Source organism: Mytilus galloprovincialis, chromosome 7 (genome assembly GCF_965363235.1).
Source record: "Mytilus galloprovincialis chromosome 7, xbMytGall1.hap1.1, whole genome shotgun sequence".
Classification (NCBI taxonomy): Eukaryota; Metazoa; Mollusca; class Bivalvia; order Mytilida; family Mytilidae; genus Mytilus; species Mytilus galloprovincialis.
Genome location: NC_134844.1, coordinates 71,026,599 through 71,045,396, shown reverse-complemented (window position 1 = coordinate 71,045,396; position 18,798 = coordinate 71,026,599). Strand labels below are relative to the sequence as shown.

General features: G+C 31.9%; 1 protein-coding gene across 1 annotated transcript in view; it reads right to left on the bottom strand.

Annotated features, from left to right (window-relative positions):
* The window catches only part of LOC143084262 (PAX-interacting protein 1-like), a 48,067-nt gene that overhangs the window by 23,021 nt on the left and 6,248 nt on the right, over positions 1–18,798 (bottom strand). Inside the window, exons 5-12 of the mRNA XM_076260671.1 lie at positions 18,223–18,336; positions 16,870–17,259; positions 13,425–13,688; positions 12,667–12,816; positions 11,036–11,131; positions 7,445–7,579; positions 922–1,013; positions 230–329 (exon numbers count right to left, since the gene is read on the bottom strand). Coding sequence (XP_076116786.1) covers positions 230–329; positions 922–1,013; positions 7,445–7,579; positions 11,036–11,131; positions 12,667–12,816; positions 13,425–13,688; positions 16,870–17,259; positions 18,223–18,336 — 1,341 coding nt within the window. The remainder of the gene's footprint in view (positions 1–229; positions 330–921; positions 1,014–7,444; positions 7,580–11,035; positions 11,132–12,666; positions 12,817–13,424; positions 13,689–16,869; positions 17,260–18,222; positions 18,337–18,798) is intronic.

Below are 18,798 nucleotides of genomic sequence, written 5' to 3'. Positions count from 1 at the left end.
TTTAAATTTTAAAGTTTTACCACATGATCATGATGATTGAAATGGAATATATATCTTTGCGAAAAATTACTTTTGTATTATTTTGATTTAAAAAAATAATCATTAATATTTTTATCAGGCATAAAAGTATCATTTTTGACAGATATGCTTATAAACATTAGAAATGTATTTTTCCAGATTCAAGAATTCTAAAAATTATTTCAAAGCTTTTGATTACACTGTTACTTACAGCCTGCAGCTTCTTTGCCAGTCCTTTCATAAAACCAGTAAACAGAACTCTGGGACCATTAGCATTTGTTATCTGGATACTTATTTCTTCATTCTCCTGTCTAAAATATAACATATATAAGGAAATAAGATGAAAACAATACAATGTGAGAATATTAACTCAATTTTCTGCATTTAGCTCTGTGCTGATGGCCTCATTGTGACATTGAGATGAATGACAGCAATTAAGGTGGTACCTAACACTACAGGGAGATAACTCTGTAAAGTCAGCTAAACGTTTTAATGACATTGTGTTATAAAAGGAATATTAAGCTTCTCAATGATCAAAATTGGTGTTTATCAAACTGCTATATAACTAGTGTAATTTTTCTGACAAAACGGTTGGTTCAAAATTTTTGAAATTTTTATATTTTTGTTAAGGGTTAAAGTAAATACTTTGACAAAATGTTAAGAAAATTAAACGAGCCAAATTAATTTTAGTTAAAGTGTTGGATACCACCTGTGCTGTTCATTTGATTTTTGTGTGTTTTTGCTATGCAAGTTGTGATATTGTGTCATGGATGGATAAACAATATCCATCGTCTTTCTATGGTCACCAGCTACTTTACACCATTAACAAAATTGTAAATATGCATTATTTTAAAAGAAAAGTCAGGAAACTTCTAGCTCACTAAATAATACATAAAACATTACTTTTTCTTCTTTGCTGGAGGTTCTGTGTTCTCTACATTGTTGTCTTGGCCAGGAGCAGGTGCTGATCTAAATTTCTGCTGTGGTAAAAATTTCTGAAAAATAAAAATAAAATTCATTTAGCTAGCATTGATTTTATAGATCATGAAGCAAATTATCTTGTTTTAAAGGCTATACCTGTAAGCAAAGGTTGATTTGATCTTTTTGAAAGATTTGACCTTAAGGTAGCACAATACAAAGATGTGTTCACTCCCAATCAGACAACTTTAAACTGATGTAATTCATTTCATCCTTCTTTATATTTTATAAATGAGGTACCAAAAGAAAGAAGAAAGATTAATCTTTCAAATTGTGATAATTTCATTATGACATAATTATTACATAATCAATTGTTATGTAATTAGTTGCTATATTGTGATGTCCACACTTGAATGAATTTAGCGTCTTTGTTCTTCATAGCATCCCAAAATATTTTATAGATTCTTGTACAACACAACTTGACCTCCAAAACTGTGTCTCAGATTTCCAAAAACACCAATAGAACAAATTGTATACCACATTGAATTTAGTGATCTCTTATGAATTGGTGTTGCAAACTTCATTGAAGATTTATGAGAGAATGAAATACAATAGGAAAAATCTGAGACACAGTTTTGGAGGTCAAACTGTGTTGTACAAGAATCTATAAAATATTTTGGGATGCTATGAATAACAAAGAAGCTAAATTCAATCAAGTATGGACATCACAACATAGCAACTAATTACATAACAATTAATTATGTAATAATTATGTCATAATGAAATTATCACAATTTGAAGGAATTAATCATTCTTCTTTCTTTTGGTACCTCATTTATAAAATTTAAAGAAGGATGAGTGGAATTACATCAGGGCTATTCCAGAAAAAATGTATGGGGGGGGGGGTTGGAAGGCACATTGTATTAATAATACATGGGTGATGGGTATCAAAGCAACTTTTCACACTATAATGCACTATAATTCTCAATTACAATTGTCTGGGTGGCGGGTGCTGACAAAAACTGCCTTCCAACCCCCCCCATACATTTTTTTCTGGAATAGCCCTCAGTTTAAAGCTGTCTGATTGGGGATGCAAAATCTTTGTATTGTGCTACCTTAAACAAAAGAAGGACAAATGGGGGTTTATTGTATAATTACACCTTATGTAAGAATCCTGGGTTTTGATTGGTTGATAGCCAGTGTATTTTTCACCAATTTACTGTTTTCAAATGAATATCGTTTATTTTTAAAGCAGCCGGGGTATTTGCAAAATGGGTATGCCTTTTTTACCCTCTCTGTCATGGTATTTGCCAAAAAATACTCTATCCGACTGGACGCTTGTAATGTCACTATCATCAATGCGTTTTTGAACATTAACATTCAGTGTAATTAAACAGATATAGCATTCTCTTGAGGGGTATTTCCAAAAATACCAGTCTTGAGATTGAATTTCCCTCGCCTTACAGCTCGCGAAATTTAACATTCTCTCGACTGGTATTTTTCGCAAATACCACTCCTAAACATGATATATCTGTTCACTACCTCCCATACTATGTTTTTGTAACCATTTCATTTTCAAACAAAGTAATTGTATTATTGCTATTTTACAAGATTTTCTTACTGACTGATAATATTCTTTCTCAGCGGAGTCGAATGATATGAAAAATCATGGCTTGAAACTAAGGACACATGTGCCTGTTGTTAATGAAAATAACAATGTCCTCATAAGTATAATAGCAATAAACAGATTATCAATGGTCATCTCAACTCAATTGCTTTTCTCACTTTTGCCGTACCAGTTCAAGTGGGAAAATAAATTTCATTGAGATGACAAACGATAATCTATAAATAAAGTGAAACAGACAACAGATTTTTATCATGAGATTGACTAAAATAAATTTACATAAAAAAATGTCTGCTTTGCTTGCATTTGTACAACCAGGGCAATTTATCATTTGATACTGTTATAATACTTAACGTACCTTCCAAGTTTCTCTTTGAATTTTCAATGGTGATCTCCATCCAACTTCAAATAGAAATGCAAAAGATTTTATAACAAATGAATACTTTTAAGTATACTTATATATACTATTTATGATACTAATTTTTCAATAATCAGAATATTGCTATTAATCAAAGCTATTGTTAATTTTTCTATGTTTGCTATAAGTTAACTCTACTAACTATCAAGTACTTCACTGTGATTTGGTTTAACCATACCAAATCTTGTGCCTGTACAAGGTCAGCTATCTGGACCATGTGTTGATGCTGTTCTTTTTTTGTTTGCACTTTTATCTATTAAATATTTTTGGTTATTCCTGTTATCCATATTGTTATAATTCTTATATGATTTGCATATCTATAAATACTTGAATTGGATTGGTCAATTAGAATTTTTCTCAAAGTTTACACTTCGATAAACCATGTTACCGAAACTACTTTTGTAATCTATTCATGCGCAATACACAAGCTTGCAGTGATCCCGGGATTTTCAGCAAATTGAGATTTAAAAACAATTACATAACAGTTGTGACTATCCTAGTGCATATATAACAAAAAACGAAATAAATTGAAAGCACTTAAGCTTCGAAAATGTATAAAAATAAAATTTAATAAAATTCCGCGAAATTTCATGAAGGATTTGGCGAATTTACGTCATGGCAAAACACGACGTCATACGAATGGAAATTTGCAAGGGAAAGATTATTTTGTTACGTGTACGCTTCAAATTCAGATAACATTTAATTAAAATGAAATTTTTGAGGTAGGTGCTATTTCATTTAAGATTTCGTTGTATTTATCGGACATTTATGGTTTTTAGAAAGTCAAGATGGTGGCGTACTTCTTAGTTACGACTTGCCATTGTGCTTTTGATGGTAATATATATAGTAGCCATCAACAAAACAAATGTTTATTAAATATCACAAATGTTTGGCTGAAGAATTATAAGGATTAAACACATTTTTTCTAGAGGTTATTGATGTGTAAACCGGGGCTCTTACTCACAAACTCAACATAAAAGTTCGGACTTTTATTCAGTTTGTGAGTTAATCGCCCCGGTTTACACATCAATAACCTCTAGAAAAAATGTGTTTAATCCTAAAATGAGATTCTATATCAGTAGAGCAATTATAAACTTAAATGTTCAAAGAAGTATTATCATCTATAAGTTTTTTATGCAAAGTTATTGAAAACCACATGTACATAATGAAGTATCCATGAAAATACAATTTACTTAAAAATTAACAAAAAATTGGGACCCACAAAAAATAAATGAATCAACAGTAGCTCAATTTAAACAGAAAATCCTTAGTATTTAACTATCTACATGTATTAAAACAGCACATACCCATTAGATGATGGACCAATGACACATCCATCTGGAAGGGATCAGGATAGAGCTGTAAGTACTTTGGTTGAACTGGTAACTTAAGGGCGTCTAAGTGTCCCAGTACCAGGTCAGTCAACCAATGGACATTCACTACTGCTAACTTCCATTCCTTTGCTTTTTCATACTTCTCTCCCTCTGGTCTGATTATTAAAAAAAATATCAAGGTTAATATATATTACAAAGTGATGTCAACTGCAGTTAAACAGTAACCTGTTGGAGAGGATTTTGTATCAAATACATATAGGAAGATGTGGCATGAGTACTAATGAGACAACTCTCTATCCAAGTAACAATTTATAACATACCCAGTAACAACTGATAATGAGGATCGAAAACCAAAATAATTTCAGGTTAATCTGACTTTTTCAATTTTAACAGTTTGATATAAATTTATTTTCAAATCATAAAAAAAAAAACTAATATTTTAACATTTATACAGTATATGTACATTTATTACTTAATTAACAATGAAACATTCAAGGCACTTTGTTTAGCATCAGCTTGGGAAAAAAAATCTTGAATAATCATAATGTGCAAAGATGCGTAAAGTACATATATACTGAACAGTTGTTACATCTTACGATTGAGATGTTGATTTGAACTTAGTATCAAGTATTTTTATTCTACAGGGTCGGAACTTAATTTTTGGAAAATTTTATTTGTATTATGCCGACTTGTAGAGATGATTTTTACAGGCTTGAAAGCAATGTTTCTGGTCTTATTGTCCAAATCACATAGTTTGCAATCTGTAAGGCCTGTTTTTTTCAATGCTTTGAAGCAGTCAAGTGACACAAAAGCTTATAATTCTTTCATTAAAATGTTTGACACAAACATACCATTGATTTTTAAAAACAAATTATCTTCCTTAATATAGTACTCCCACTTCTATAAATATATATAATCTTACTTTCTACAGATAAGTGCTGTATTTCCATGGGTCATGTGACCTGTATATCGTGCACCAATAGCATTTATCATCTGTTTAATTCTGATTCTCTCCTCTCCTTCAAAATTTGTCATACACAGTACCTAAAATATATAGATGTCTTTTTACTTTACATTTCAAGTAAATTTCATATTTCCCTTCTTTCTCATTCCGAGTAAACAATTCCTAGCTACTCAAATTAGACCTCAGATTTTGTAAAATATTGAATACAAATATGTAACTCGTTTTTGCCAAAGTAATTAACAGGCAAGTTATATGACTTGGGTGCTTGGTCATCTATAGCATACATGTCAAGTGACATGATATTCGCGTGTAATACACGCTTTTTCACCGGTTTACAAGCGAGGATTTTGTCACATGGCGTGTACACGCAATTACACGCTTTTTCGTTCTTTTCATTTTTTGGTCGTTAGTGATATCGCTATTCTCGGGTTTTTTCCTAATTCGGCGATAAATACCGAAAATTCGAAGTAATTGTTTGGCTGCCACATTGTTTATTTTTTCTATATGGACAAACAGTAAAAGGTAAGTAGTTTGTGATTAGTTTTAACGATTTTGTGACTTTCTTTCAAATTCACTTTATAGGGGAAATGTGCACAGAAAGAGGTCACTTGCAGGACCTGTAACGTCGTCTAAAGTGCCGATTGTTAAGCCAAAACGATGTGTTCGGCAAGATTCAAGATTTATAAATTATATTTTGGAATTTCGAGTTTAAATGATCGAGTGACAAGTAACGCATAATTTGTGCAATCTATGTTGCAATGATAAAAAAACAATACATGTGAGAGGAGAAATACAATATAGCTATTTGAATAAGCATTTAACATGTTAATCATGTTTATCTAATTCTTTTTCAATTTCAGTTTTAAATCTAGCCAACAAGGCAACAGATTTCTACAGGCCATGGGGATACAAATATCACAGAACTATTGGATCAGCTCTCATAGTACCCGCTTTCTTCTGATGAACTACCCAGTTTTAACCAGGCAATAGCAATGGGAGCAATGGCAGAGATAATAGATGACATTTTACATTGCCAAATAAAATAAGATGAAGCTAATTCAGTCAAATATCAATTCCTACTGTGGGAGAGACTTTTCAATTATAAAGAAATTAACACTGAATTCTGATCAGGACTTGACTATGTTACATTTGTATTGTGTTCTGTTATCAAATAAATGTAACTAAACTTGAAACTGGCAGTTGTTTTGAATATGTGCCTAGTTGTGGTGCTTTAAAAGCAACATAACAGACCACTGTTTAATACAATAAAAGTTCACAGTAGAATATATATTGTTTTTTTATATTCACAAATTTGTATGAAATTATGAACATTACCACATTCATATTAACAAGTCCGCATCTACGTCACGCGTTTTCACACGCTTTTTGACATGTCATGTCATGTCATAACATGATTTCCCATTGTCATAGGTTGACATGTATGATCTATAGGTATACATCAATTTGACATTTCTGATGTTTACAAAATTACACAAAGACAGTATTTGGTTGTTAGGGATAATTGAAGTCTCTTCCTACCCTCAACACCTGTTTGAATGGAATAATCCTTAGTATACTATAAATGGTATGTACTAGCTATTATCTACAAACACTTTTTATAAGTAGCTTTGCCAAACTACTATCAAACTTGTTTGTTGAGGTATTAGTCAAATTAACTTTCAATTACAACTTTTTAGTTGGCGTCTTTGTAAGATCTTTTTTGCATGCTTATTTGGAATTAATAGTCTGTTGTGTTGTGTGTCTGTGATCAGTTCACAGTTTTGGCTGCTGGGTCCCAATTATTGTCACATTAACCTATCAATGCCTATTATATTTGTTTGGGTTACTCTGACACCTAATTTAGTTAAACAAAAGTATTGTTATACACTTGCAAGGTTTTGCTAGCAATAAATCCAGGTTTAACCCATCATTTTTGGAAATAGTCAGTACAAAGTTAGGAACATCAACAGTTTTTTCCACTTGCTCTGTTAGTTGATAATGTTTGATTTTGTCAGTTTTTATGGACTTCCCCTTTTTAAATTTGCCTTGGAGTTCAGTCTCTTTATTATACATTATTAAGGAAATTCAACTGTAAACTGGAAATATATTTTATTTAGGTAGTTTCTATATTTACGATATAAAATTGCTATGTTGTGACATTGTCTTACTTGATTGCTACAAGGTTTGTTTTCACCATAAATCAGAGGCAAATGTAGAGCTTGCCACGGAGGCATCATCTTTTTCTTGACTAATACATCATTCAACCAGTAGGCAGTTACAACTCTCCTCTGATCTCTTAATGCCTGCAAAATAAGATAGTGTACATTTGTTATTTAAGGTAAAAGATATTTCTATAATTTCTTTTGGACTGTTCCATTTAAAGGATTGAGTAATGAGGGCCTCAATTTTTTTTTCTCTCCTCAACCACTATTTCATCAGTAATATTGTTTACTTAAATGAACATACAACCATAAATGACTGAGGACCCACGTATCAATATAATTTCCAAAATATCACTATAAAACTAAAATATAAAGTACCATTAATCAGATTTAAAACATAGTTAGGCCTTTTTTTTTTAATTAGTTGGTTTACGGACAACTAGTGTCAAAGGTTAGGGTCGGAGGAGGTAAAAAAAATAAAAATTAAATAGCAATCTTAGATTTTTTTTTTGTTCACGTATAACTGTTCTGAAAAATTTGAGTTGGAGGAAAAAAAAAAAAAAAATGCTGTTCATTCATGACATTACAGGGGTTGAGGAGGAGAAATAGTTTAGCTCTTATCTTGATATGCTTTGCATTTGATGGATGGATGGTCAATTGTTGTTTAATGTCTAGTGGCTAATCAGATGCATAATTAGGATGAGAATATGATAATGAGAAATGAAACAAATATAATTTTTGCCCCAAAGGACGCAAGCACTTCTACGGGTGTACTGGTAGGGGTGCCCTAGTTTTGTTTGGTGGCGAAACTGTTTGTACCTTGACAATGGCAACATTTTCATCAGCCATATTGTCGAATATGGCATCGCCGATTGTTTGCTTAGGTTTGCATTTGATAAAAGTGCTCTCAGTACGTTGACCATCAAAGTTAATATTCAACTGAAAGTAGATGAAGCCGTCAGACTCCATGGTCCTCCCTCGTTGGGTTTTTGAATTCGTCTGCGTCATTTCGAAGCTTTTCAAAATACGCCGTTCACTACAAATGCTTTATTGACACAGACAAAACGTTTTGGAACGCCTCGGATTTTTTTATTCACAGCACTCGAAAAATCTGGTCGGCGGAATAAAAAACAACACGAAATCAAAATTTTAATTTTATTTCACTTTTAAACAAAATCGGGTCGGCGGATCCGTAAACCAACTAATTAAAAAAAAAAGGCCTTACAAATGAAAATATATAAAAACAAGTAAAAACTTTGGAAACAATATATGAAATTTCAGCAGACATTGTTGCCTTAACATGCTAATTGGTGGCAGGTCCATTGACTTTTTTTCAGACGACAAGTGAAGAATTTGAAGAAAGAGGAGTTCATCTTCAAGATAGGAATTGTTCTGGTTTTCATATCATCAGATTTAAATATAGAAAGCAAGATTTTGCTCATAGGACAAGGCAAAGGTATTTGAATATGGATATAGATATTGGGATTGGAAATTTAAATTTTCAGATTATTGTTTCACGCAAGTAGTTTCTTAATTTTACTACACTATAGTTCACAGAATTTCTCTTTGGCAATTTTGAAATTTCAATTAGAAGTCCTTAGCTTAGTAAAAATCATCTTTTCTCATCCAAAAATTCATTTAGTATTTAATTTTTCTGTTTCAATTTTAGATAAAACTCCTCTATATTGAAAAGTATTGAGAATATTTATGGAAATCAAGAATTCAGAAAAGTTGAGTTCCTTTGAAACATGGAACAAAATATGTTTTGTAGTGAAACAATAAAAATCAAATCAAATATAAAGTATTCTAGCATACAAAATGGATAAGCAAATTCCAAAAGAATTTGAAACTAACTATCCCCCCCCCCCCCAGAAGACAACTTATGCAGTTTAGTATGACTCAATCATAGTAGCGAATATTAAAGACAAAACAAGACACTTATTACCCAATGTATTTCAAATGGTTGGGCGAGGCTTAGACTTCTATGTATTAGTCAAAAAATATCGAAAGAAGAACAAGTAGGAACACCAAGTCATAAAATTCTACACAGATTAAGTAACGATTCATGTATTATTATCATTTTTGGGGCCCTTTATAGCTTGCTGTTCTGATGAAGTGAAGGCTCTGTGTTTAAGACCATACTTTGACCTATTATAATTAACTTTTACAAATTGTGACTTGGATGGAGAGTTAGTCTCATTGGCACTCATACCACATCTTCTTACACTAGTTACCTTTCTTACAATGCTTACATACATATAGTATTTTTAAGCCACACTCAATTTAATAGAATTACGTAATACCACAACTCCAAAAGATCAAACACATTCGGTATGTTTCTGATTATAACCTTCCCACATTGCACTTACTCAGTATATATGTAGCTATACAATAAATTCCCACAATTCCAAGTGAAAAAGCAAGGGGTCATCTCAAAGTGAAATGTGATTTTTTTTCTCTGAAAATTGCAAATGCTAACAATTCTAAGTGCAACAGCAATTGGTGCATCTCAAAGTTCAAAGCAGATTTGCAGATTAACTTGTGTGTAATCACATTTCAACTCTAAAATGAATACAAGGTATGCAAGTAGGTTGTATATTCTATTATAATATTACTTACTTGATGTATCTGAAATAAAGTTTAGTTTTAAACATCCATAACATTAATTTGTATATTATATTGTTTATCCCAAAAGTCACACATTCTATTGTCTTTAACAGCTCTGAAGAACTATATATTTACTAAATACAGAGGGGGGTAGGAGGGGTCCTGGTCCCAAAATCCCGGGCTTTAAAACACGAAATCCAGAGGTCCCGAATTTAAATAAATTTAAATCCAGACATCCCAAAATTCGAAAAAAAAATTCCCGGAATCCTATAGGGTAAATCCCAAAATTCCAAACTAAAGGTCCTATCCCCCCTCAATACAGGGCCTCAAAAAAAATTCATGGGAAAACATTTAAAATTACCTATTTTTTTAATTAGTAAATTTATTTTCTTACCTATACCATAGCATGCATAGATGTATATTTCTCTTATTCTCTGTCAGTTTAACCCTTTTCTAACCCATTGTATAAACAAATTTAATCAACATGTGCTTGTCTGTGATCTCAGAAAATGATTGGATGAATTTAAAGTCGTAACCTTTATCAGCTCACTAGATGATTCAAATTATACTAACTGGTGTTAATGAAGTTGACAATTTGGAATGTGGAAGGCACTCGAAGGGGGTTTCTGTTTAACAAAATATGGAAATTTATTTTTCAATCATTAGAGAAACAGATTCTTATACAGAACTCGTGGATTTTCAGATTTATCCAATCCAGATAGTACAATTATAAATTTTTAAGTCCTCACCTAGGTTCAGACTTTAAAATTGATAATTTGACTATCTGGATTGGATAAATTCCGATAATCCACTGGTATCAATGTAAGAATCTATAAATATATATAATATTTTTACAGTTAAATACTTTAATTTAATTTCAGAAAGGGATAAATATCATCTATAATAATAGCAAAGTTTTTTGGGGAAAAAAATCATCCCTGTCAGACCAAGAACTGACTCTAGCCCAGAGAAAGACCCCTTAGTGCTTACCAGATGGAATACATCACTGTGTTGATTGGCTGCCAATATGTGTGTTATCCTGTTGGAATATGATGTGTCTACCTGTCCACCATGCTGTTCTATCACCTAGAAATAACAGGTAAATGTTCTTCTTAAAATATTGTGTTTCAAAAGAAATTGAAAATGTACAAAGGGAGACAATTCAAAATCATTATCTGTAATGTATACAAACTAATTCTGCAAGAAATGGCAACATGTCAATTTGGAATTAATCAAAACTATTTAACAAAATTGCCTTTGAAGTTATTTATTTTATGTTACCTCAGATACAAAGTCACATTTTGAGTACCTTTTCTTGTGTGTTCATTGAAAGATAAAGGTATCCCTCTATCTCTGGACTGTTTATTGTCTTTTTTCTTTCATCTTTGAATTGGAGCATGCTGCTGTAGTCTATTTTTAAAATTGTTATTGCCTGCCATGTGTTCTTTACTTTCTATTCTAAATTCTAGTAAGTGTTCAAAGAAGTGTAGTTCTAAAGCTCAATTAATATTGAGACTTAAAAATATTGAACATGTTGAAGGATATATAGAAGCTTAATAAAGTAGTTATAACTTTAACAAGCTTTCTCCTCCTGACTATTCTATAAAAAAATATGAAATGTATGGAGATGTTAAAATGTACTAAATCTGTTCTTTGGTCAGTTTGTTGTCTCTTTGACATATTCCCTATTTTCATTCTCAATTTAATTTAACTTAATAATTTCCCCAAGATGCACCAAAAAAACTAATAATTTCAGAAACAAATGCTACCAGTGTTTTTCTCTATTTCTATCATTTATTAGCATACAATAATAATTGGTTAAAGTCATATTTATGTAATGTTCATTCATGTGTATATTTATGTATGTATTGGAGAAGACGTTACTAAGTTGAAAAACTTGTGTCTCATCCATTTGTCTTTTTTTTAACAATAAAATATGTTTAAACTAAACTATTAGCATTGAGAATTAATTCTTTAACCAATTATTCTTTTAAAAGTTTTTCTAATATTTCAACGTAAAATCAAGAGCACAATGTGTGCTAGCATTTTAGAACTTTCTAGTCCATCAATTATTAGGAGAAAACTGTGTTGCCATTAAAATTTTAGTTATATTTATAAACAAACCTTTTTCCAGTTATCAATTTGTTCCTGTCCCAGAATCTTTTGGTAATCTGTGATGAAGAACACACAACCAAGAAGACACATATCTGCTGGAACTGAAATGAGAAATTGTTTCAATAAAAAAAAAATCTATGCTAGAATAGCAGTAAAAATAAAATATTGTCATTTAAAGGTGCTTTCCCACTAGAAATTATTAAATCTGATTGACAATTGTTATGTGATGAGCACGACTTCTACATTTATATCAAGAAAGTTAACATTTAAATTTCACATTCCCTGCATTTTACTACCCATGTAAGATTTATCATACTTTGCCCATAGAAGACAAGTGTGCCTACTATCACTGAACTTCTAAATCTATTAGACAAGTTTTTTGTAAATCATTATAGTGTATGAGTACTATGACACTTTATTTTTTGGAAATGTTCAATAAATTCTAGTATGAGTTATTTTTTTACAATTTCTGAAGCAATTTTGAATTCATACAAAGTAAAATATACAACAACTGTACCATTATCAGAAGGTTCATGTCCCCAGTATGGTGACTGTTGTAGTTGTTGGGTGCCCATCTTTTGAGGAGAAGGAGGAGTGTACCTGGGAGGTGGCTGTCGATGAGGAACCTGCATGTTCAATCCTAACATCTGACTGACCTAAAATAAAACATACATATTAAGAAATCATCTAAGATTGATAACATGAGTAGATGTGGAAATATTTTTTTAGATACAAATTTTTGCTGTTTACAAAATACATACTCAGCTACTGAAGTAAGACAATTTGAAAATAAAAGAGGCAGATCCATAGAAAAGTATGATTACATGTAAGTTCAAAATCACTCCTGTAGTTTATTGATCTGAAGCCTCAAAAACAATTTTATTTATAGAAATTTATGAAAGCTTGATTAACTGTAATGTAAGTCAGAAACTTTTTGTGAAGGCTGTACATAACATCTCTAACACAAGTATAGAATTAGTCACAGTGTTCCCCTTAGATAAGTCTGAGTTGTGGACTCATGAAAATCTGTGTCTGAACTCATCAAGTTTTTAAAATATTGTTTCAACTGACCACAAATATCTTCATTTTATGACAAAAGTTTGAAAAAAATCTTCTAAAGTTAATGTTCTATTTGGTGTGAGTACTGATTGATAATTGATATACCAATAAAATTTCATCTTTTCATTGTTGGACTAGCCATGGTAAAAAATTGTGAGTCCCTGGACTCACCATAAACAATTCTTAGTGTGATGCACAAATGTACCTTATTTGTAGGTGGAGGTGGTCTAGCCTGCCTCATCTCATTGTTTGTGATATTACGTAATGTCCTCATGTGTGACAGAAAGTCCTGCTGAGATAAGTGTGGAGCACCACCCTGCTGAGATAGGTGTGGAGGTGCACCCTGCTGAAACTGTTGTGGTGCACCACCCTGCTGGAACTGTTGTAACTGTGGTGGGAGAGGGTAAGGGGGCATGGATGGCATCCTAGGTACGGGAATGTGACCACTCCTACTACCAACACCGACACCCTGTGTGAAAAATCAAAACACTCGTCTAAAACTCTACATGTGCAGTGATTACATGTGTTACAAATAATGTAACATGACATATCATGATTTTCTTCATATTTTCACAAAATAATTAAAAAAGCAATCTGATTAAACAGTGAAGTGATTCCAAACAAAATTGGAGTTGCATTTATAGGAAAGTAATATTAAATGAAATATAAACTGTTCTGGATCATACTATGTCATGTTACAATCAAATATAACTGCAAAATCAAAAAAACAACATGTAAACTCATTTGACCACTGATGTAAATGCAAAGTGTTGTTATTAATAAATCTCGTCCAAATGTTCCTTAAACAAATTTTGGAACAAATTCTAATAGTTTTTACTAAATAAAATGCACATAAATTACTATGTGCGCTGGATGGAGGCATCGATGGATGCTTTTTATCACTTGTATTTGGATGGCTTTTTAAAGTGCTTTCTGTCAATACGTTAAGTTGTAATTTCCAACTTTTTCCTTCATTTTCCCAGAAACAACTTTTTTACCCCCTCTAGCTATCGCACTTCCCTACTTTTTTACACCAATATCATACATCCCAAAAGCATGTCTTCCCCCTCAAGTCTTTGTCATGAAGGTATGAACACTCCATATGGGAGGGTTGAGTGGTCAAGACTTTTGTTCTTGACATGGACTTGTCAAAAATCAAAGTCTATATTTGCTGTTCAGTAGTTTAATTAGTTGGGTTCTTTTACAATATAATCATGCAAAATAAAATTTTGGTTTTATAGTAAATTCTTGAATTGGAAATTTTGCAAATCATCAAAATTTGTATAATTCTAAGTGATTTAGTTTCAATTGATTTATAAAAACTGTTAATTTAAAGTTAACTTTGAAAGTATATGTTGTAAAAAAAATCTGGAATTAAATTTTTGTTTTCCTGATATTTACCAAATTTCTACTTTAATAATGAGATAGAACACTATTTGTCTGTTTTAAAGTAAAAAATCTACAAAAGTTGCCAAACTACATAACATTATTGATTCCTAGTATCAGTGAACATTGTGGGCTATGAAGCTAATACCATGTGAAGAGTGTTTATGTCATGCTTAAATATTATAAATAAGTAATATAACTGTGACCACTGAACCATGAAGTTAAAAATATATATCCTCCTTTTAACATTGGTTTTAAATTGTTCAAGAGAGGAAACTAAACAGCAGATTTTAAAATCCCTTACACTTGATACTGATCAACATATTTTGAAGCATGACAGGTGTCACATGTGGAGCAGGTTCTTGTACCCTTCCAGAACACCAGACATCACCCTAACTTTTTGGTGAGGTTATTTTTTTGTTTTAAGTTTTCTATGTTGTGTTTTGTGTACTGTTGTTTGTCCATTGGTCTTTTTCTTTTTGACCCATGGCATTGTAAGTTTATTTTTCAATTTATGAGTTTGAATGTCCTTTTGGTATCGTTTGCCTTTCTTTCACACAGTATTCATACTTTTCCAGACCAAATACTTAAATAAGTTTTTCTACAGTGCTCACTAGCCTGTGTGGTTATGTGTCTCAGTAATTCTCTTAGAATTTCAGTTACATGTATTCCACAATCTTAAGGTAACAGTTGGCAAGAAGACATGATGACATGTCACCTTACCCAGACACATTATTCCGACTTTGAGCCAACCAGTATTTGCACAGAAAGATTACAATTTTTCATTGAAAAAGAAATTTTGTTTTGCCTTCTAATATCTAACTTTTTAAGAGAATTAGATTCAAACCACTCTTCTTATGCTATACAATTTTTCTACACAATCAGTGACAATAGTTATATTTTTAGTTTTTTTCCTGTTTTAATTTTAGAAAATTTAACGGTCTTGTTTGGAGAATATTGTGCTACCATCGAGGCAGTGCATTCCATAGCAAGCAAAGAGTAGAGCTAATCTAAATAAGGGATGGCAGCTCCCGTAGGCCATTTCTGTGCTCACTGTTTCCCTTTATGTGCACCCCTCTACCCTTATGCATTTTCATTTGTATTCTTAGGGAAATAAATACTTTTCAATGAAAATTAATCATTTTAAATAAAGTTAAAACTTTAAAAAATTCAAAAATACACCAATTAAATAATGATTTAATATTTTAACTCTATAAACATGATCAAGGTCATCCTATTTCAGTCAAGAAATTGCCCTTTTGCACCCTTCATCTTAAAATTGTGCCCATTTGCCCTTAAATTCTAGCAAAACACTGGAGTACTGCTACATAATTCAACCACAAACTTTCAAAAAATTTAAACATGGTAAATATAATTCTATCGTTCTAAATATATATGCATTATCTATGTGAATAAAGATCAGAATGACTGTTTTTAAGAATTAAACATGCAGCTATGTTAAAAATAAAAGACACTTTCTTCAAGCAAGGCCTGACAATATTTGTGTGTTGTTTATCACTGAAGGATGTATGCTTGCTTGTTAGTTAGCCAAATAAGATTTTTATAGGATGAAAGAAAAACTAAAATTATTTTCACACAAATTAAGTATTAAAATATTTCTTGGTAGCACAACTTACATAAACTTTAAAATCTGTGTCAATTTCCCAAAATAAGCCTACTAGTTAATTGTTAATCAATTGTACTCTTGATTCTTTTTAAAAACACAAAATATGCATCAACTTTATAAAAGAAAAAAAAAAAAAAAAAAAACCATTTATAACACTAGGGTCACAAAAACTAAATAAATTAATATATTTTTTGTTGGTGTTGAAGACTGAAAAAAATAACAAAACTTGAACCTTCATGTATAAAATTAAAAACAGAAACTTAAAACATATAATCTATTCTGCCTGACCATTCAAGTATGCAACAACTACATAAAGCAAACTAAAAATCTATTAAGAACATTAATGATTGATAAAAGGGACAACTAAGAAGGGGAACGAAACATGACCCTAGGACTGAATTCATGCAAGAGAAAATACCACAACAATCGTAACAGTGACATGCATGTCGTGCAAAGAAGCTGCGAGCAGGCAAACCTGTATACGATTGTTGACCATACGAGCAAGTGCTTCTCTTGCAGTGCCACTGGGGGTGCCAGGACGTGCTGAACTACCGGGTGTATCAGGGCGGGATATTCCTTTATCTTCATTGGATAACCGTCTCTCTAAAACAGCTGCTGCCAGCTGTTGAGAAATCACCTGTTTTGACATGTTCCGTCCTGCAGAATCCTGGTGGCCTGGTGAGCGTCTTGGAGATTTGTCAGGGCGTACACGACCTTTCTGTACTCTCTCCGAAAAGTCTGCAAAGTTTGGCCTTGGTAAACCCATATTTGCTCTATCTAGAATTGGCATTGTCTGTGGTTCACTTGTATCCATAGGCTGTGGTAAAGGTGGAGTTGGAATCTTCTCCTGGGGTGGGGTAGCAGGCGGTGTTGGGGGCGTGGGGGGCTCTGGTTCAGGATAAACAATCAGTCGTGGATGGTATATAGATTCATCCACTTTGGCCTCTTTCTTGATGCTGTCTGTTACCCAGTCTGGTGTCACTATGTTAACCTTTTCTGCATGTTTCAAAGCTGCCTCATATTTTGCCTACAAATAAAGATCATAAACATTGTTATTCACATGGTTGATTTCTCAGGTTATTCCAAAATTGAGTTTTTGTTGGCAAGGTTTGAAGGTGTTTGGCTTGAGTTATTTTATTGAATGATATCCTTTATGGTCAAAATTTATTACTAAATAATAAAGCTGATAAATATGCATAACAATTTCTAATTTTGCAAATAACAAGTGAAACTGCGAGCTACTGCTCACTGATGATACCCCCGCCGCAAGTGGATAATATTAATAGTGTAAAAATATGTGTAAAAGTGTTCGGTAAACAGGAAGTTGTCAAGTGATGAATCTGAAAACGCATCACACAGTATAGCTGACTTATATAAATCCTGAAACCAAATTTCAGAAATCCTTGTATTGTAGTTCCTGAGAAAAATGTGACGAAAATTTTCAACTGGGCTGTCATGTGTAAAATCATACAAGTGTTGGGTAAACAGGAAGTTGTCAGGTGATCAATCTGAAAACTCATCACACGGTATAGCTGACTAAGATAAACCCTGAAACCAAATTTCAGAAATCCTTGTATTGTAGTTCCTGAGAAAAATGCAACGAAAAATATTCATGGGACGGACGGACTGACCGACGGACTGACGGAAGGACAGACAGAGGTAAAACAGTATACCCCCCCTTTTTTAATGCAGGAGTATAATTACCAAAAATATATCATTGTGCTTGATTGTTTTTTATTATAATTTTTTGTTTATGATAGGTTTAGTAAATAAGGCAGCTGTTTTTCTGTTTTGAATTATTTTACAGTTTGTTATCCCAAGGCCTATTATAGCTTAGTTTATGGCATGGATTCTGCTTATTGTTGACAACTGTACACTGTTAGAAATGATCACTAAAATGATATTAAACTACTCATGATGTAGGTGATGATATGAGGAACAATAAAAGTCAAAAGTAGAATTTGATTGGACTTCTATATATATATCTTACTCCTTCTGTAGCTGTAGTAATTAGATGTGTACATTTACTATCCAGTTTCTGCTGACATTTCCCTCCATTGTAAGTTATCATTCCCCATACATGTAAAGTATCTTCTGCATCAAGCTATAAATAGACAATAACAAGAAGATAAACATGTCACCAATCTCTTCTTCATCAAGCTATAAATAGACAATCTCAAGAAAATAAGCATGTGCATCAAGCTATAAATAGACAATCTCAAGAAAATAAACATGTGCGTCAAGCTATAAATAGACAATCTCAAGAAAATACACATGTGCATCAAGCTATAAATAGACAATCTCATAAAAGTAAACATGTAAACTTATCAACAATGTATGCAATTAATTTTGCTAAGTAATGTTAAAGGTAAAATAAAATGAACTGCTGAAATGTGTTGGTTTATACTGAGGAGTATATTCCTTCATAGCTGTTAGCATAGTTTATTTAATTTTTACAAGAAAGTTTATCTTCAAATTTTAAGTTTTGTGGTTTCAACTTTTCCGATTTGAACATTGGAAACTGAATAATGTTTTATTGTGGTTTCCAAAAACACATAATTGCTTC